Source organism: Hyperolius riggenbachi, chromosome 2 (assembly GCF_040937935.1).
Source record: "Hyperolius riggenbachi isolate aHypRig1 chromosome 2, aHypRig1.pri, whole genome shotgun sequence".
NCBI classification, from domain to species: Eukaryota; Metazoa; Chordata; class Amphibia; order Anura; family Hyperoliidae; genus Hyperolius; species Hyperolius riggenbachi.
The window spans coordinates 232,928,352-232,947,956 of NC_090647.1; the positions used below are offsets into that span (position 1 = coordinate 232,928,352).

Consider the following 19,605-nt stretch of genomic DNA (forward strand, 5'->3'; position numbering starts at 1 on the left):
TATGACTATGGTAGGGATAAGATTTTGAGCCCCTCAGAGGGACAGTTAAGTGACAAGACAATATATGCTGTATAGCGCTGCAGAAGAATGTTGGCGCTTTATAAATACTAAATAATAATAATAATACTGTGAGCTTCCTACTTCAGTCTGTGAGTAAAAGGCTTCTTGCATCCGTTTAGATGTGCATGCAGTCACTACAGGTCTCCCTTCTGTGTATCAATATAGAGATCTGCAAATCTAAAGCGATACAGAAAAGCCTCTCTCAATGTCTCCTCCTCCTGCACACATTTTTCTTTTTATGTCCTGCCGGCCAAGACATCGGATCAAATGGGATGAGTAGCAGGACCAGGAAGCTCTTCCTATTGGCTGTCTTGCCTTGTCTATCAATGGTATCATATGCTAATTGGCAGTTACCTGCATGTCCAAATAGGTCTTAAAACACTGAAAAATGTACTTGCTTTACTGAATGCTCTAATCTTAGTAAATTTACATTTGCTAAGGTATTTATCGCACAAGTCGGTAATTTACCTCACTAGTCGGTAATTTTATTTTCCAGTGTGGTAATAGGTTTAGTGAATTGGTGTTTCAGATGTTCGTGAATTTCTCCTGTTTTATCCATTAACGAATGCGGTAATGCTTAGTGAATTGACGCCTTAGACCTAAAGCGATTGCCCATACTATGAACTCATCATTGGTGTGGAACTGCTGCACGTTTTTACATTATAGAGCCTATGGCTTATTTGCTTTTACTTGCCCAACAACATGATCATTAGTGAAGAACCCTATGCATATCTTTACATTACAGCCAGTGGTCCAGCCAGTGTCAAAGCTGCTGGCTAAGAAATCATCTGTGTGCCATAGACAGCAGCTTTGCTAATGATGGGGGTAATGCTGCTCTGGTGCTAGCTGAACACTACTGTCCACATTCTTACTAGCAATGAAGGAACATCAGCCCCATCACTGACAAATCTGCTGCTTATAAAGTACAGCTACTTAGGCCATTCCCTACTAGCAGCTGGTTAGCTGAGCAAGAATCACCTGTGTGCCACAGTGCTGAGTGCATTGCTAAGCAGGCAATGGCTTGGGGTACTACAATACACTGCAGATAAGGTTTTGTGCAGCATTTCCTAGCAAACAATAGAAATGCATCCCCTCATATGTGTTTTAGAAGCAAAGCCAATAATACAATGTTAAATGCAAATTAAGTTTAAATCAGGTGAAAAAAAAGATGAAAAGGTTCAGTTAGGCTTTTAATCACCATTTGCTGTAGAGATGTACATACTGTATATGCTTTATATGAAATCATTCACCAAAATGACTTTTTTCCTTTGAATCTGTCAGTGTTAAACAAATGATTGAGGTGGTATTTAAATCACATATTTCCCCTGAACAGCAGACCTCTGGCTTTGACATCTGTTTTGATTTAGCACAACAGCTGCACCAGTCGGTTGTAGCAGATGTAATTGTTCTTGTGCTACAAAGAACCCTTCCATGAGAGAGTAAGACTTGACAATAACAGGGGAAAGGACAGTGAGAAGAGTGCCCTTGTACAACTGCACAGCGCATAATAAGCAGCATGGCAACCAAATGACTTCTCATAGAAGTCTGACTAGATCAATTAAAGTTGACGGGTAGCTAGTACAACCCTGTAATGCATATGTTGCTGCAAAATCAGACAAATCAAAAGGGAACATTTGTATAGAAAGCAGTTTTGTCAAAATCCTATTTAATAAAACCCCTGTGTTTCTGCGTACTGTCCCGGTGTGTGTGTCCTTGTGTTTGCACTACTGCGCATGTGCCGCAGGGACAGGAGCAGGACGGGCCAGCCGGGCGGGTGTGCGCGCATGTGACGGCGATGACAGACCTAGAGCACGTTTTTAAACTGGCTAAGGTAAAATAATGTTCATCATTCATAGAGAATGAATATATATTAGACAGATATACATATTATTTTAGTATTTATATAGCGCCGACATCTCCAGCAGCGCTGTACAAAGTATATAGTCTTGTCACTAACTGTCCCTCTGAGGAGCTCACAATCCAATCCCTACCAGAGACCTACAGGGGTTGGACAAATAATGGAAACACCTAACATTTTGGCATCATAATCTTTGAACATGTTTTAAGCAATCAAAACTTGACATATGTTAATTTTTTTTGTTTATTATTTTTGTTATTTGATATGTTTAATTAAAATAATTTTTTTACAGATATTTAAACCAAAGTTGGTTATAATTTATAAAAATGGCAGATCTCTCAGACTTTCAACGAGGCCAAATTGTTGGTGCTTTTATGGCAGGTGTTACTGTAACAGAACCTGCCCGAATGCTTGGCATTTCAAGAGTACTGTCTCAAAAGTAATGAATGCCTTTGAAAGAGAAGGAAAAATGTCCTCAGCAAAGCACAGTTGTGGCTGAAAGTCAAAGTTGTCTGAGAGAGACCAGACTCTAAATCAAATTGTTAGAAAAGCTCTCAAGACCATGGCACCTAAAATCACTGCAGAGCTGAATGAACACCTACAGAACCCAGTTTCCACAAAAAAACTGTTCGTCGGGAGCTGCACAAATTTGGTGCAGGTGTTGAAAATACACAAGACGATCTTATTTGTGCAGTCATGCAGGAGGAAGAAATACCTGGACTACCTGTGCTGGAAATTGATAGCCCAGTATTCCTACATCTATATCACCATCTTCCAAGGGCCACTTGGCTGTGTTCACCCCATAAGCAAAGTGGTACCAATCCTCCTCTGGTTAGTGGCAATGAAATTCAGAAAGATTATTCTGCAGCCTAGCAGACTGCCACTGCCCCGCATTTGAATTGTAGCACCCTCCCCATCACCGCAAGGATGGACTTTTTAAGGACAACTTAAGTGAAAGGGATATGGAGGCTGCCATATTTATTTCCTTTCAAACAATACCAGTTGCCTGGCTATCCTGCTGATCCTCTGCCTCCAATACTTTTAGCCATAGACCCTAAACAAGCATGCAGTAGATCAGGTGGTTCTGACATTATTACATTATTATATGACAATATTAGCTGCATGCTTGTTTCTGGTGCGATTCAGACACTTGCACAGCCAAACAGATCAGCAGGGCTGCCAGGCAACTGGTATTGTTTAAAAAGAAATAACGTATGGCAGCCTCCATATTCTTCTCACTTCAGTTTTCCTTTAAAGTTAAACTAAGCCTCTCACTGGCCACAATACCTAAGCCACTGAATGGCCATTGTGCCCTAAAAAAATCATTGGCTTTACTTAGAACAAGAGGTGTTTGGTGGGCCAGAAAAGGGAGGAGGGCTTTGCGGAGGATCCCAACCTATTCTTTTTTTTTTTTATTTATGAATAACAGGGAGATGCGATCAACATGGATATGTGAGGGTGCAGGCTAGCGTTGTACTTTATTTTCTGTTTAAATTCAATGGACGGAACGCTTTTTTTTTTTTCAACCCAAATAACTGTAATATGAACTGGAAGTTGGATTTGAGTGAAGCTTTACTTGTTGTGTGAGGTGCAGGCTGCAGAAATAGGAGCTAGATGTCATGCAAGGGGATTGAGATCCACAAGACGACGCTGGTAATCAGGAGTGTGGGAACATTTATGACAGCATTAAAAAAAGACACAGAGCATATAAACTACATATATACTTATGTTTTCAATATAGGTCATGAAGAACATATGTTTTTCAAAGATGCTTTACCAGAGTTCTCGTCCACTTTAGCGCAACAAGTTTTTCTTGGCAAGGTGCTATGCATCACATGGCTATGTGGAAAACCACTTTTGTATAAAGCAAATGAACGTGATGAAGAGATTTCACGCAGTCTGTGCGCTTCACTATGCTGTACAACGCAGTAGAAATGCAGGGCAGCAAATTCAGTGTGACTGAATCCCTATTGTGCTGCAGCTTGGAGAAGTCCCCAGCCTCTGACCAGAAGCTTCAGAGATTTCCCATTCATCTCAACATCAATTACAAGAAATAATGCAAGAAAAAGAAAGATTCTATGGAGCCCTTTGTATTAGATTCCAGTGGTTATTTATAGATAGGACATGAAAAACAAGCTCTGGCTGGTTATTGGGCACAGTATTATTAATTATGGCCATCCTGTTGATGAAGAAGCCTCCAGTCTCTTTGTAAGACATCTCTATTTATTATTACCCTTGGAAGGGAAATAAAATCTATACAAAAAATCATCTGTGATCAGAAATAGGGATGAAACAGAAAGAAATTGGAAGGCAAGTACCTTACTTTAGCAATCATTTCCTATTCTTCACGTCCCTCTGATTATCCTCAACTGGAAATACAACATGGTTATTGCAGTTTAACTAGCTGGTGATGTACTGAGTTAACCACTTCAGCGCATATCAGCGCTGCTCCCATTCATTCGCTAATAACTTTATTACTACTTATCACACCTAAATGATCTATATATATTTTTTTCAGGACAAATTAGGCTTTTAGTGTGTGAACATATTGTTTAGTAATTACCTTATTTTCTATTCATTTTATAGGGAAATTAAGGTAAAAAAATAGAAAAAAACCACTATTTCTCCATTTACATCCAATATAGCTTTACAATAAACAGTGCTAAGTATAAGTTAAACCCACAAATTGTATTTGCTTTTCCATCCTGGTTATTACAACATTTAGATTATGTTCCTAGCACAATGTATGGTGACAATATTGTGTTTGGAAATAAAGTTGTCTTTTTTTATTCCGTTTTTTTCTTTCTCTTTGTACACTATCAATGATTAAGAGACCTTATTTGCAAAAATAATAGTAATATACCCTCATGGCATACATATTTAAAAAGCAAAGTTACTAAGGTAACAATACATGTTTTTTTCTCTTATATTTTGTCACGTTGTTTTCATTTTACAAGTCTTATTTTGGTACAGAATATGCAAAAATGTAATTGCTTTTGATTCAGTTTGCGACTAAAGAAATACACAAGACGTGTCTCTTGTAGTTTTGCTAAGACTTTCCCAAGTTTGATCATAATTTTGCAAATGATTTTTTTATGTTGGATTGAGTTTGTCCCTACCCATTTTTTACATGACATGTGTCCAAGTTTTAAGACACACCAAAATGTATTCTACAACTCTTCAATGTTAAAATGATACCACATGTACCTCATGTAGTAACAAACTGGTGGTGCAGTCTCCTCAACTACACTGGACAAATATATCTGTCCAGTTGGGCTTAAGTGGTTAAAATAAGCACAAGCAATGTCTTTATTTTAACTAATATGAATATTTCATAGTGAATATAGGCCTTTTAATTTACTTGAAAGTGGACCTGATCGCAGAACTTAATTCATTTGAAAGTTGACCTGGACATAGAACTTACTCTCTGCTCTAAATGATAAGCAACATCATAATAACCTTTAAAAAAACATTTCTCTGTGACAGCTTACAGAACTCCTGCAATAAATCTGCAGTATATCTACTTCATGCTTTCATGGAAGCAGACAAAGGGTTAACATCCTGTGTTTACATATCAGCTAGGTCTGACAAGACTGCCGATTTTCACTGTGATTACTTACAGATAAGGGGCAATTAGATAGGCTCTTCATTCTAAAATACATAACAGGGTGCATTTCTTACTGTTTTCATTGTGCTCTGTGCAAGAGTATAGGTCCACTTTAACTAAAATCATGCAGTTTGTAGAGATGTAGTGGTTCAGCTGCTCTGATGGTGGAGAAGGACTAATTAACTTTATAAAAAGGACAACAATGATTAAGTATACCATTGCTTGTATTTTCAGGAAGGCCATAGTAAAACTTCCATTCATAAAGAAGACTGTTGTCACTGCATGACAACCTGGATGGCGCATGGCACTTGAAATGCATAGCCATGTAAAGCCAATGCAGCAGAAAAGGAAGAAAGAAAAAAAAGACAGGTGGGTTGATAATAACTCCATACATCACTTCAGGGATTGAATATCTGGCAGCCACCGTAGTTCATGGCAATTATATTTACTGTTATTACTATTACTCCATTTCAGTCTGCAGCCAGATACGATTTTCTAAAAACTGTTCAAAAACTCGATATGTTTTTGTGCAGTCATGGCAACAGTTCTACGCCCGTGTTAAAGTGAAAATCCATAAAACCTATTTTTACTATTATTAAATTATTGCTATGCTGTGATGCTCTGGATACTGTAGTGTATTACCTGTGCCCTGAATGAGGTACAGTGGAGGAAATAATTATTTGACCCCTCAATGATTTTGTAAGTTTGTCCAATGACAAAGAAATGAAAAGTCTCAGAACAGTATCATTTCAATGGTAGGTTTATTTTAACAGTGGCAGATAGCACATCAAAAGGAAAATCGAAAAAATAACCTTAAATAAAAGATAGCAACTGATTTGCATTTCTTTGAGTGAAATAAGTTTTTGAACCCCTACCAACCATTAAGAGTTCTGGCTCCCACAGAGTGGTTAGGCACTTCTACTCAATTAGTCACCCTCATTAAGGACACCTGTCTTAACTAGTCACCTGTATAAAAGACACCTGTCCACAGAATCAATCAATCAAGCAGACTCCAAACTCTCCAACATGGGAAAGACCAAAGAGCTGTCCAAGGATGTCAGAGACAAAATTGTAGACCTGCACAAGGCTGGAATGGGCTACAAAACCATTAGCAAGAAGCTGGGAGAGAAGGTGACAACTGTTGGTGCGATTGTTCGAAAATGGAAGGAGCACAAAATGACCATCAATCGACCTCGCTCTGGGGCTCCACGCAAGATCTCACCTCGTGGGGTGTCAATGGTTCTGAGAAAGGTGAAAAAGCATCCTAGAACTACACGGGAGGAGTTAGTGAATGACCTCAAATTAGCAGGGACCACAGTCACCAAGAAAACCATTGGAAACACATTACACCGCAATGGATTAAAATCCTGCAGCGCTCGCAAGGTCCCCCTGCTCAAGAAGGCACATGTGCAGGCCCGTCTGAAGTTTGCCAATGAACACCTGAATGATTCTGTGAGTGACTGGGAGAAGGTGCTGTGGTCTAAAGAGACCAAAATAGAGCTCTTTGGCATTAACTCAACTCGCTGTGTTTGGAGGAAGAAAAATGCTGCCTATGACCCCCAAAACACCGTCCCCACCGTCAAGCATGGGGGTGGAAACATTTTGCTTTGGGGGTGTTTTTCTGCTAAGGGCACAGGACAACTTAATCGCATTAACGGGAAAATGGACGGAGCCATGTATCGTAAAAACCTGAACGACAACCTTCTTCCCTCTGCCAGGAAACTGAAAATGGGTCGTGGATGGGTGTTCCAGCACGACAATGACCCAAAACATACAGCAAAGGCAACAAAGGAGTGGCTCAAGAAGAAGCACATTAAGGTCATGGAGTAGCCTAGTCAGTCTTCGGACCTTAATCCAATAGAAAACCTATGGAGGGAGCTCAAGCTCAGAGTTGCACAGAGACAGCCTCGAAACCTTAGGGATTTAGAGATGATCTGCAAAGAGGAGTGGACCAACATTCCTCCTAAAATGTGTGCAAACTTGGTCATCAATTACAAGAAACGTTTGACCTCTGTGCTTGCAAACAAGGGTTTTTCCACTAAGTATTAAGTCTTTTATTGTTAGAGGGTTCAAAAACTTATTTCACTCAATGAAATGCAAATCAGTTGCTATCTTTTATTTAAGGTTATTTTTTCGATTTTCCTTTTGATGTGCTATCTGCCACTGTTAAAATAAACCTACCATTGAAATGATACTGTTCTGAGACTTTTCATTTTTTTGTCATTGGACAAACTTACAAAATCAGTGAGGGCTCAAATAATTATTTCGTCCACTGTATAGATTAAAGGTGCAGATGGATGCTGCTAATCTGCCCAATAAAATCCCATTTCGAGTGTGCTGGGAGTGAAGCGTGTATTGTGAGTATAGAACTTGCTGATACTGTGCTTGCATATGAATATTCCATAGTGCAAATAAGCTTTTTATGCTCACACACAGTATGAAGATACAAAACAAGTGCCCAGCATCCACTAAGTTGGCCACCTGAAATCTGTATTTTATCATAGGCATTGATAACACACTATGGGCCTGATGCATGAATTGCTGGTAAAACTGCAGTGCACAGGCAGCACAAGGTAATTTTACCAGTACTAACGCCAAGGGTGCAGCGTTATCTCAGTAATGCGCACTGCTCTCCTGGCATTTATACTGGTAAAATTGCTGTGCGCTGCAGAAGGTTATTTGTAAAACTAGGTTTAATGGAATCTCACTTTAAGGACTTGTCAAAATTCTTAGCACACTGCTTTCAAGAACATGTGTAAAGAAGAGCACATAGAAGAAATGCAGGCACCCCCATGACCAGTTATTTAAGATTTACTGCAGGGCATTGAACTTGGGATGCTAGAGTTTCAAGGCAGGACTGCTAACCGCTGAAAGAGGCACCATATGTAGTGACACGTTTTATGTTATCCCGGTTTCAGCATCAGATACACTTCCTATACCTATATATTACTATAATTTAGTATGCAGTTCCACCCTTCCAGTGATGCTTAGCCTAAACTGTTTAGCTATGTGGAAATCTCCCCTAAAGCATTCTGGGAGACCAGGTATCATTTTCACTGGTTCTGGAACGCTCCGTAAACAAACATCCTGCAGAGATGCACCTGGCAGGACTAAAGGTGACGCCACCTGTGTGTAAATCCGGGAGAGGAAAGATTTTACAGTGGGCAAACCATGACCAATTAAGTTATAAAGTAATATTGTAAAAAATAAGCAATTTTATTAATTACATTATTTTCACTAGAGTTCCTCTTTAAGCCTTGTACTCATGCTAGATGGGATCTAGCAAAGGTACGGCAGCCCCCAATCATATTGGGGCATCAAGAGTGATCAACCTGGTGGATGCACACGGTCTATAATGAGCGCAGGTCAAGGGCATTGTTCTCCTACTCACCCTGCCTGCTTTGTTGTGTGTCGTGCCATTTACCCTCCCCTTCATAGCAACAGGACATGTCACTAGTCTGCAGGCTAGTGACAAGTCTGTACAGAACTCAGCCCCACACTGTTGCTCGAAGAATTGAGTCCTATTCCCCGTGGGTAACAGTCCTTGTATCTGTGTATATGGCTTTAGCTGTGGGACTGGAGCACTCAGAGCTGCAGCGAGGGCACAGGACAGTTGCCTGGGGCTGGAGGAAGCCCCGGGTTAGTGAAGCTCATTTTTCCCTGATGCTTCCTTTAACCACTTCCATACCAGCAGTCTCTGCCCCCTTAAGAAACAGAGACTGCTAGTATGATAAAATGCTGCCTCCCGATGAATCGCCACACATACCCGCCTCTCTCACTGATCACAACGCTGCCCCATCCCCGCAGGCTCCTCAGAGTGCTGACAGCTGGTCAGGAGCCGCTTTCATTGGAGAACTGCGGCGGGTTCAGAGCGGCGAGATTGGCGGGAACGCCCAATTTATCAGGACTTTGAATCTACATCTAGTCAGAGTGGCGGCAGCACCACCTGCTGGACGTAGATTCATACTACGTCGGTCCAGAACCAGTTAAGATATGAGCGTATCATCCTGTGAAATGTTAAATGTATGCTTTTACGCTAAGGGTATTTGTCTTTGCTTAAAACATAGCATCACAATTTCACATATTTGCAGAATCTGCATAATAAGGGCAGGATTTTAAAGTCTGGATTATTCTTAGATAACTAATGGTATCCCCCTGTATTTCCAGATGCTTTATATGTGCTCATGTGATGGCAGTTTATTGCCTATAAATGCAAAAGTGTACAACTTGCCCTAATAAAAAACACTGCTAAGCACAATACACACTCTCTGTTGGATAATATTATGCTACACTAAAATTATACTGCTTGTTTTCAGATGTGTCATTTTATGGGCAACTACAGAGGAAATAATTCATAGCTACCTCATTTCATTTGAAAAAAGTGGCTATACTGAACAGTGGAATTAAAAAGTCACCCAAGCAAGTTTTTAAGAACACCTGTTGCAGTAAATGCTTTGGTACCCTTTCCAATATTTTCCATTGAATTTCACTGAAATTAAAACAGGTATAGCACTAACTTTCTCTAATAACCTCCCTGGCGGTACAATAAATCCGCCAGGGGGCAGCGCAGCACTTTTAAAAATGTTTTTTTTTAAAGCATTTAGCTAGCCTAGCGCTAGCTACATGCTTCCCCCCTCCCTTCGCTATCCCTCCCACCCCTCCTATCGCCGCCAGCGCTTTTACCCTGCAGGGAATCCCGTTCTGAACGGGATTCCCTTTATGGGCTTCCCCGTCGCCATGGCGACGATGGCGATGACGTCATCGGCATTCCGATCCACCCCTCAGCGCTGCCTGGCACTGATTGGCCAGGCAGCGAAAGGGGTCGGGGGGGAGCAGCGCAGCGTCGCGGATAGCGGCGAATCAGCGGGTAGCGGCGGCGATCGTTATGCACACGCAGCTAGTAAAGTGCTAGCTGCGTGTAGCAAAAATAAAAATTATGTAAATCGGCCCAGCAAGGCCTGAGCGGCACCCTCCGGCGGTTTACCGCGTGTCCAGCACGGGGTTACTGCTAAGGAGGTTAAAAAAAAGAAAAAAATTTCATGGCAACTAGGTGGTAAAGAAATAAATAAAATAACTGCCAAGTATACCTGTATCAAAAATGTGCTTATTATTTGGAATGGATGCTTAATGAGTAAAAATGCATTGCCTGCTATCTGTCATCTTCTAGGGGCTTGATTCACAAAGCAGTGCTAACCTACTTAGCACGTCTAAAGTCTTTAGACGTGCTAACCAGGGTGCTAAGTAGGTTAGCACTGGATTTCTCAATCAGATCGCGCGCTAAGTTTACGCACTCAAGGTTTTGCGCGCGCGCAAAGTCCCATAGGCTTTAACGGGCACTTCGCGCGGAGCGCCCTACGCTCTGTGCAGTGTGCGCATAAAGTTTTATGCGCATAAAGTTTTGCACGCGTAAGGTTTTGCGCGCGAAAAGCTCTTTTAGACGTGCTAAGGGGGTTTTCACAGGCGTGCTAACAGTTAGCACCGCTTTGTGCATCAAGCCCTTTGTAGTCTAACAGCTATTCCTGGCCAAGAAAAAAAAATAGATGTCTACAAACTGCTTAAAGTTTTAGGACATAGATACGTCCTAATGCGTTGCTGTAGGTTTTCTAACTGTGGGACATGTCATCTGAAAATTAGGAAGGTGAAAAATGAAAAAATACGCATTTTCTGCAATTGCTCCTAATTTTTCCCCATAAAATAACTATAAAATGAAATGGTTTTGGGGAAAAAAAATATTGCCTAAAGAAAGCCTAGATTGTACAAACAAAATACTGTATATATCACTAAGATGGTAAAAGCAATTAAAAGATACTGCTGTACCAAAGCAACACAGCTAAAGTGTCAAAAATGTCAGGAACCTTAAAGAGAAACGCCGACCAAAAATTGAACTTTATCCCAATCAGTAGCTGATACCCCCTTTTACATGAGAAATCTATTGCTTTTCACAGACAGACCATCAGGGGGCGCTGTATGACTGATATTGTGGTGAAACCCCTCCCACAAGAAAAGTACATACTTTTTTGGGAAGTTTCCTGTCTGTGAACCTTGTTGCATTGTGGAAAATAGCTGTTCACAGCTGTTTCCAACTGCCAAAAAACATGGAGCAGCTACATCACCTGTCAACACTAAAATGTTCACTGGAGTTCCTCTTTAAGGGGTAAAAACTGTGGATTGTGAACTAGTTAAAGAGTACATGAAGGGAAAAAGTGCCCCATTTAGATACTTGCCTCAGAAGAGGTAACTCTCCAGATAATTCAGAGGCTTCCCCGTCCCCCTCTTCTCTACCAATCCAGCGCTGGGACCACCCACGAGCCTCTTCAGCAAGGGTTTGCCATGGGGTTTACAACCACACTCCCGCCCATGAACCAGCACAGCTGCATGGGGCAGGATGTCTCGTGCCTGCGCAATAGTACGGAGCTGATCGAGCTCTGCTTTTATCCACTGAGCCAGAGGGTGAACGTGTATGGCTGCACTCTCACTAAGCCTAAGCCATAAACTAGCGCAGCTGCACTGTGCAGGATGACTCGTGCTTGCGCAGTAGTACAAAGATGCCTGAGCTCCGCTTTTTCTGCTGAGCCAGAGCGTGAACAAGCATGGCTGCACTCTCACTAAGCCGAAGCCATAAACGAGCGCAGCTGCACTGTGCAGGATGACTCGTGCTTGCGTTGTAGTACGAAGCTGCCTGAGCTGCGCTTTTTCTGCTGAGCCAGAACATTAACAAGCGTGGCTGCACTCTCACTAAGCCATAAACGAGCGCAGCTGCACTGTGCAGGATGCCTTGTGCTTCCGCAGTAGTATGAAGCTGTCTGAGCTCGGCTTTTTCTGCTGAGCCAGAGCGTGAACGAGCATGGCTGCACTCTCACTAAGCCCGAGCCATGAAAGAATATGGCCGTACCGTGCAGGATGCCTTTTGCCTGTGCAGTAGCACAGCGCGGCCATGCTTGCTTACGGATGGGAACTTGGCTACAAACTTCCAGGGAGTCCAGCGCTGCATCGGTGGTCTTGAGAAGGACATAGGAAGCCTCTGGAAGATCCAGATGCTTCCCTCTACTGAGGTAAGTATGTGACTTTTTCTCCTTGTAAAGTCACGGGTTTGCTTTAAGGTTAACTCAGAGACAGATATCCACTAATTCCATCACTAGTATTGCATGACTAGAAATGGTGACAGGTCCTCATTTGGAATTTACCACTCGGGCATGTTGTAAGCCTCAATCCATACACATTAGAAAAACAGATCATTTCAGAGAAAAATTATCGTCACATAGAGCGATGCCAAGATGGTAACCTGTATATTGTTTTCACAGGATTTCAAGATAGGTTCACTTAGAATGTGTACAGACTTGAAGGTATTAACAGTTTAAGTGTTGAGTAAGCTGCTCCTACCTCTTACGGTGGGGAAGGAGTTATTGAGCTGCTCCATGACTTCCTCTAGTCCTGTGCTTGTATCATGAGGAGGACTCAGAACATCATCCTCTCCTGAGAGGAAAAAAAGAACACATTTTTCCAATTAAAAGAAACACTTTAACTTCTGAGTACCTAAAATGAACATTGCAAATATTAAATGGATATAGATCTCTCAGCCTGATTAAAGTGATGAATTGAATAATAACAGGGTGCATAAAGACGTGCCTTTGAAGTGGCTGGCTTAATCAGCACTTCAATTTTGCTAAACGTTTTAGCCACTGCTTAGAACAAAGTGTAAACAGGGCTCTGCTGGGGCCGCTTAACAAGGACGAATCAATGTTTGTTTCAGTGACTTTCACTCCTCTAAGATTCATATTTAGTGCATCTCATGCCCCAGTCACCTACAGCATATTAATCAGCGATATGTCCTAGACGCAATTCTTCTGGCAAAGTTAAATCCTGGCAATATTTCAGGAGAAGAGGTAACCTTGTCTCAATGTTACATATCAACCATCATGTGAGTGTTTTTGTGGCTTTATTTTTAGAAGTCTCTTTGACATGTCCACCTTATCATTATGAGGAAATCAGATCAGCCAAAAGCCATTTCCACATCAGGTGACCAGAAGGCTAGAAGTGTACTCCCAGAATGGCAAATAGTGCCGCTCGCAGCAGAACTAAAGTCAAGTGAAGAAGGCAGCCCTGCATATGCCAAAGTAATCGTAATACAATCTTTCAAAGATCTGTTTAAATCAATTTTTTTTTACAATAAAACTTTATTGAAAACAAGCAAATTGTGAACAAGATTTCAGCAAGGCTTGGTGTACAGAGGCGCCAGAGTAGAATAAAAATGTTTAAAAACCGTCTAAAAGAGGGGGATGTTCAGGTGGACTTACCTCCCTCAAAAATATAGAACTCCATTGACAATATATCAATACAAAAAACGTTTTAACTCCACTTAGTGCAACGCGTTTCGCAGGTGTGGTCCTGCTTCATCAGGCAGACAGGAAAATAACTCAATGGGTCTAGATGCAGAAGTGAGTGCCTCTGTGACAGACCCAGACATCTAGACCCATTGAGTTATACTCCTGTTTGCCTGATGAAGCAGGACCACACTTGCGAAACGCGTTGCACTAAGTGGAGTTAAGTAAAACGTTTTTTTGTATTGATATATTGTGACTCAATTGAGTTCTATACTTTTGAGGGAGGCAAGTCCACCTGAACATCCCCCTCTTTTAGATGGTTTTTAAACATTTTTATTCTACTCTGGCGCCTCTGTACACCAAGCCTTGCTGAAATCTTGATTCCACCCTCGGTGGAGGGGCGCTACCCCGTTTCCTATCTACAGAGAGCGACATCTTAATAACCTGAGTGGGCTCAGGTTCTAATACTCCCCACCTGCACTTGAAGTGGTTGTCTATGGGTAACCCATGTTTGTGAGTATTTCTAAATATTTTGCTTTAAACCACAACCAACTTGACAATACTACACCATATTGGGCTCTCGATTTCTCTTTGTTCTTCCAAGCAAATCGTGAACAAGGCATGGTACAACTGGTGTAAAGTTTGAATCAATTTTAATGTCTGTCTACAATTTTTTTTCCTCCCCATCCCAATCACCATCTTACATCAAAGAGAACTGTTACCCCCAAAACCACTCCTTGTGCTCACATTATACTTACCAAGTTCCAGAAATGACACCACACTGCATTGCCTCATGGAAGAGAGTCATCAAATCACTGCAGTAAATGTGCCTCCTGCAGTAACATCTGCAAAAAGCAGTGTGCATACTCCAGTCACTCCCTATACTTCAACACTAAGGCCCGGTTCACACTTGCGGTGGCCCTCCGGAATCGCCGTGCCGGAGCCGCACCGCTTGCAGAACGGACGGAACGGACGCACGGCATAGCAATGAAAGCCTATGCGTCCGTTCACATGCGTCCGTTTTGCCGAACCGGAGCCGGACCGGATCCGGGCCGGATCCGGACTCCGGCCTCCGTTCCAACATGCGCTATTTTTTCATCCGGCTCCTCCGGCAGCCGTATCCGGGGCGGAGCCGGACTGCACCATCCGGCCAATACAAACCAATGGGAACCGGAGAGCGCACAACACACAGGCTGAGAAATCCGGATGTTCTACCCCACTTCCTATGGGGATTGTTGCGGCGATATTGGATGGGGACACATGGGCAAGCATTTTGGAGTGGAGCAGCACAGCTGGATCCGGATCCGGAGATGTTGGCAGCATGTCGCAGGTGGAGGTGAGTGCTAAACAGCAGAGGGCCTGATTCCACAGGTCCCCCTTCTGCTGACCTCCCAGACCCCCAACTTTTTTTTTGTTTTTAACGTTTTTTTGCCAAACGGATCCGGATCGCATCCTGATGGACACCTGATGCAACCTGACCGGATCCGGATCGGATCCGGATCAGAACCGTACGGTTCCGATCCGGATCCGGTCCGGATCCGGTCAGGTCATCCGGTCCGTTTGGCAAACAACCGCAAGTGTGAACCGGGCCTAACTGGAGGGGAATGTGGCTGACACAGTCAGTCTCTTCCTCATACTATAATAAGCATCAGGGAAAGGGTGGCTTCAGTGTGATGTATCTGGGGTGAGAGTACAGCATGAATTCAGTGCTGCAGCCAGGAGGATCCAGCAAGTGCACTCAAACAGTGTGGTCACAAGACCCCTGAAATTCAGTCAGTCATAGGCAAGTATAGAGGAGGGGAGAGATGGGTGGGGCAATGGGCGGTACATTTATCGTTTAGGGGTGGGAGGAATTTGAATAAAAACCTTGGAATAAATGTCATGTCTATAGAAGTGTTTTAAAGCTTGCATTTTACAGTAATATTAAGTTGATGAATGCCCTTCGGTTGAAACCTTTAGTGGCCATTAATGTAAAATCCAGAGGCCCTTACTCAATACTCCTTAGTTTTTGCATAGGGCAGCGTTTCTCAAACCTGTCCTTGTGCCTCCCCAATGTTACATGTTTTGCAGACAGCCTCACCAATGCACAGGTGGGGTAATTAGTGAATCAGCTACATGGAATCCACCAAGCTGAGACACTAATTACCCCACCTGTGCATAGGTGAGGCTGCCAGCAAAACATGCACTGTTGGGGAGTTAAAAGAAAAGGTTTGAGAAACACTGCCCTAGGAGATAATTATTCATCTTCTCTTTACAATGAGTTTCCAGCACTTTGCAATGGAAAAGGTACCAAAAAGTAGGTGAAAAAAATGTACATGAAATATGGGCACCAGGGAATATTGGGCACAGGGAAATGCCGACAATAGAATATTGGTACATTTACCGATATTCTACTATTGATAGCTTTAATTTTTGATAGTAAAATATTGGTAAATCTAACTATATCTAAACCTAACCCTACTCTCAGACAGAACTCTCCCCACTGACGCCTAACCCTTAACTGTTCCCCCATTCCTTCCCATTCCCTTAATCCCACCCCCCTCGGACTGACAGTTTTTAGGGACATTTGTTTTATAGATATGCTGCCCAGCTATAGTAATGGAAGATGGCTAAATGTCTTGTAAGCGCATAACAGTGCAATTTTTAAATCTAATAGGTATACAGCTAAGCAATGTGAATATCGGCAATTGTTCTGTGCCACATATGCAAGCACTGACTCAATTGGCTACTAGTAGACTATATTGTAATGTTAAGATATAAATCCTCACAGGGGCTCATCATATTTTTGTAAGAAACAAGCTTCAAGAAAAATGTAAAGGCACAGGAAGAGCCAACTTTAACTCCTCCCTCAGGATCACCTAACGCTGATTGGCGTCAAGTCCTGGGGGTGGAGATTAGCAGAGAACGCGCGTGTGTGCGCATGCGCGATCATTCCCTGCTGAGACGAGGATCGGAGCTCCATGATCAGCCTGCCAGACCACGATCACGGCTGGCAGACTGTTAAGAAGAAAGAAAAAAAAGACGTTATTTACACAGCGCTGTACTGGGGACAGCCCTCTCACTTGGCCGTCCCCTTGAGTTGCTCACAAACTGGGCCCTCTGAGATCCCCTATGAGAGGCGATTATACTGATTGGCTCTCGGGGAAAAGGCAGGGGGGGGGGAAAACACAAAGCATTTTTATTTAAAAAAAAAAAAAAAAAAACAACAAAACTATTAAAATTAATAAAAAAAACAAACCACAAATCGCAGCAGCAATCAGATGCCACCAACAGAAAGCTCTGTTGGTGCTAAGAAAAGGAGGCAAGATTCATTGGTGTGCTAAGTTGTATAGCCGCGCAGCGAACTGTTAAAGCTGCAGTGTGCTGAATTGTAAAATGGCCCATTCGCTAGGGGTTTGTAAGCCTGTGGTCCTCAAGTGGTTAAGTAGACAACACATAATAAAAATATGTAACCTCTTATTCAAAGGCATGGTTTCATCCAGTGTGTAAAGACAGAAGAAGACACAGATGGAAAGAGACTGGTAAAGTGAACCTGAGGTGAGTGATATGGAGGCTGCCATATCTATTTCCTTTTGACACTACCGATGCCTGTCAGTCCTGTTGATTTTCAGCCATCAAGTAGTGTCTGAAACACACACCTGAAACAAGTATGTGCCTAATCCAGTCCCACTACAGTCAGAGCACCTGATCTGCATGCTTGTTCAGGGTCTATGGCTAAAACTATAGGATGGGCAGGCAACGTGAATAGTTTAAAATAAAATAAATATGGCAGCCTCCATATCACTCTCACCTCAGTTTCCCTTTAAGAAAATCTCTTACCATCTTATAGAAAATAATATTATAGTAATTATTTATAGGGTGTGAAGGACAAACAGGGAGGGAAGGAGGTGTTTTCCTGTGCTCACTGGCCAGATTTGTGAGAAGCCCTTTAGCTGACTAAGCTTTGCACATAAATCTCATTTAAATGCTGCCATTTTTCCTCATATATATTCCATCACTCAGTGCTATTCGTTGAGTTGCCATAACACCTAATAAATACTTGGGTCTTAGAGGAAATTGGGTATATAAATTTGAAAGCAGGCTGGTGAGTGAAAATGGCTGCCCCTCCCATATAAGACAATAGCGCTGCATATACTTTACTGTCAAGCTTTAGATATGATAATTTGTGCTGGCTATACTTACTATTGGCAACAATTATTGTTTAAAGTACCGAGAGAGGTTAAGGGCACAAGGCAGAAAACTCTGCTAGTGTAACTGAGCAACAAGTTTGCATACTTGAACAAATAAGGTGACCTAATTTTTCATCTTAATCTGTACAGGTAATTTAGTAAATGTGGTAAATATAGAAGGATGGATCCCTATGCCTGGTACAAACAATGCAATTTTCCCTTCAGATCAATGGGACATTTCCCATCATTCAATAAGTTCCAACATGTCCAATCTGCATTGGATTGAGCAAGGTATCTATTTTGTGCAGCGCTAATCTAAAAATCGATCCCTTTCTCGATCAGAAGCAGATCGGACATGTTAGAAGTGATCAAACAACAGGAAATTTCATGTAGATCTGATGGGAAAATTGCATCGTGTGCACCAGGCATATGTCCTCAGAGACTTTAGATTAAGCAGTTACCTATATACACACATAGGTCACTAAAATACTTGAAAATTGCATCTGGAAATTTGGGCACCGGGTAATATTGACAGTACAATATTACGAATGTTAACGATTTTCCACTATTGCCTTCCATAACCAATCTCTCACACTAACCCTCTGCTATGTACACCTAGCGCTAACGTTGTTGCAATGTTTCTTGGAAGCGTAAGTCACCTGATTTATTTCAAATATTCTGAAGGCCCCTACATGGTGCTACTGAACTTAAAGAACTACTGAACGTAGAGGAACTACATGCAGAGTGAGTCATGCACTAAACAGGAGACTGCTGTAGTTGAAACCACAATAACCTCGTTTTCAGCAGCTGTAGGTTGTGCTTCCATAATGTTCTTGGTTTGTGGTTTCCAGGTGGTCCTTCAGGCTTTTGACTCCAAACTCCTGCGGGGGACTGTGACCCTACAAAATGGCTTTGTGCTGGGGAAGGAGCTCTCCCTTTCCTGGCAGCGTAGAGCTACAAAATACAGCCAGCTGTATACTTTCAATATATTAATTCCAAAATGTATAGAAGTATAAACCATTAAACATTGTACATTAATAATTCAAATATACCCTTATATCCATTAAATATGGGAGGCTTAAATAGGGCTTTGACACAGATTATTTACATTCAGCAGATCTCTTCCACTGGTATATCTGTATACATTAAACAGAGTGATTTAAGTAAATTGCTTCATCGTTGAAAGTGCCCCTGACGATTAATTTAACGTGATGGCACATATGAAATATTCTTTCAGGCAAATGGCAAAAAGAAATATCTCCTGTTTATTCTGAGCATCATTATTTTTGGAGGTAGACAGAAAAGCAATTCTGTGTGTACACATTTCTAAAGGGGATGGAATAAACCCCGGACACTTAATTACAGTCAGCATAACATGTATGTAGCCTGCCACAAAAGATACGTTCTCACTGTTCACATTATTTCCATCAGATGCTATGGCACAAAAGCCATTAGTGTTCTGTCCTCCAAAGTGTTCTGTTATATCAGAGAAGTAAAATCACCCAAGGCCCAGCGATTACTGTGCCTCTTAGTTATAATGATCAGGTGGCAAGCAGCTTTTAATTCAACAGCCCCAAAGCACACTCTCAG

General features: G+C 42.0%; 1 protein-coding gene across 19 annotated transcripts in view; it reads right to left on the bottom strand.

Annotated features, from left to right (window-relative positions):
- Positions 1 to 19,605, bottom strand: part of DMD (dystrophin) — a 3,066,377-nt gene that overhangs the window by 19,904 nt on the left and 3,026,868 nt on the right. For all 19 annotated transcript variants that reach the window (XM_068268325.1, XM_068268327.1, XM_068268324.1 and 16 more), the window contains one exon: positions 12,906 to 12,998. In XM_068268325.1, coding sequence (XP_068124426.1) covers positions 12,906 to 12,998 — 93 coding nt within the window. The remainder of the gene's footprint in view (positions 1 to 12,905; positions 12,999 to 19,605) is intronic.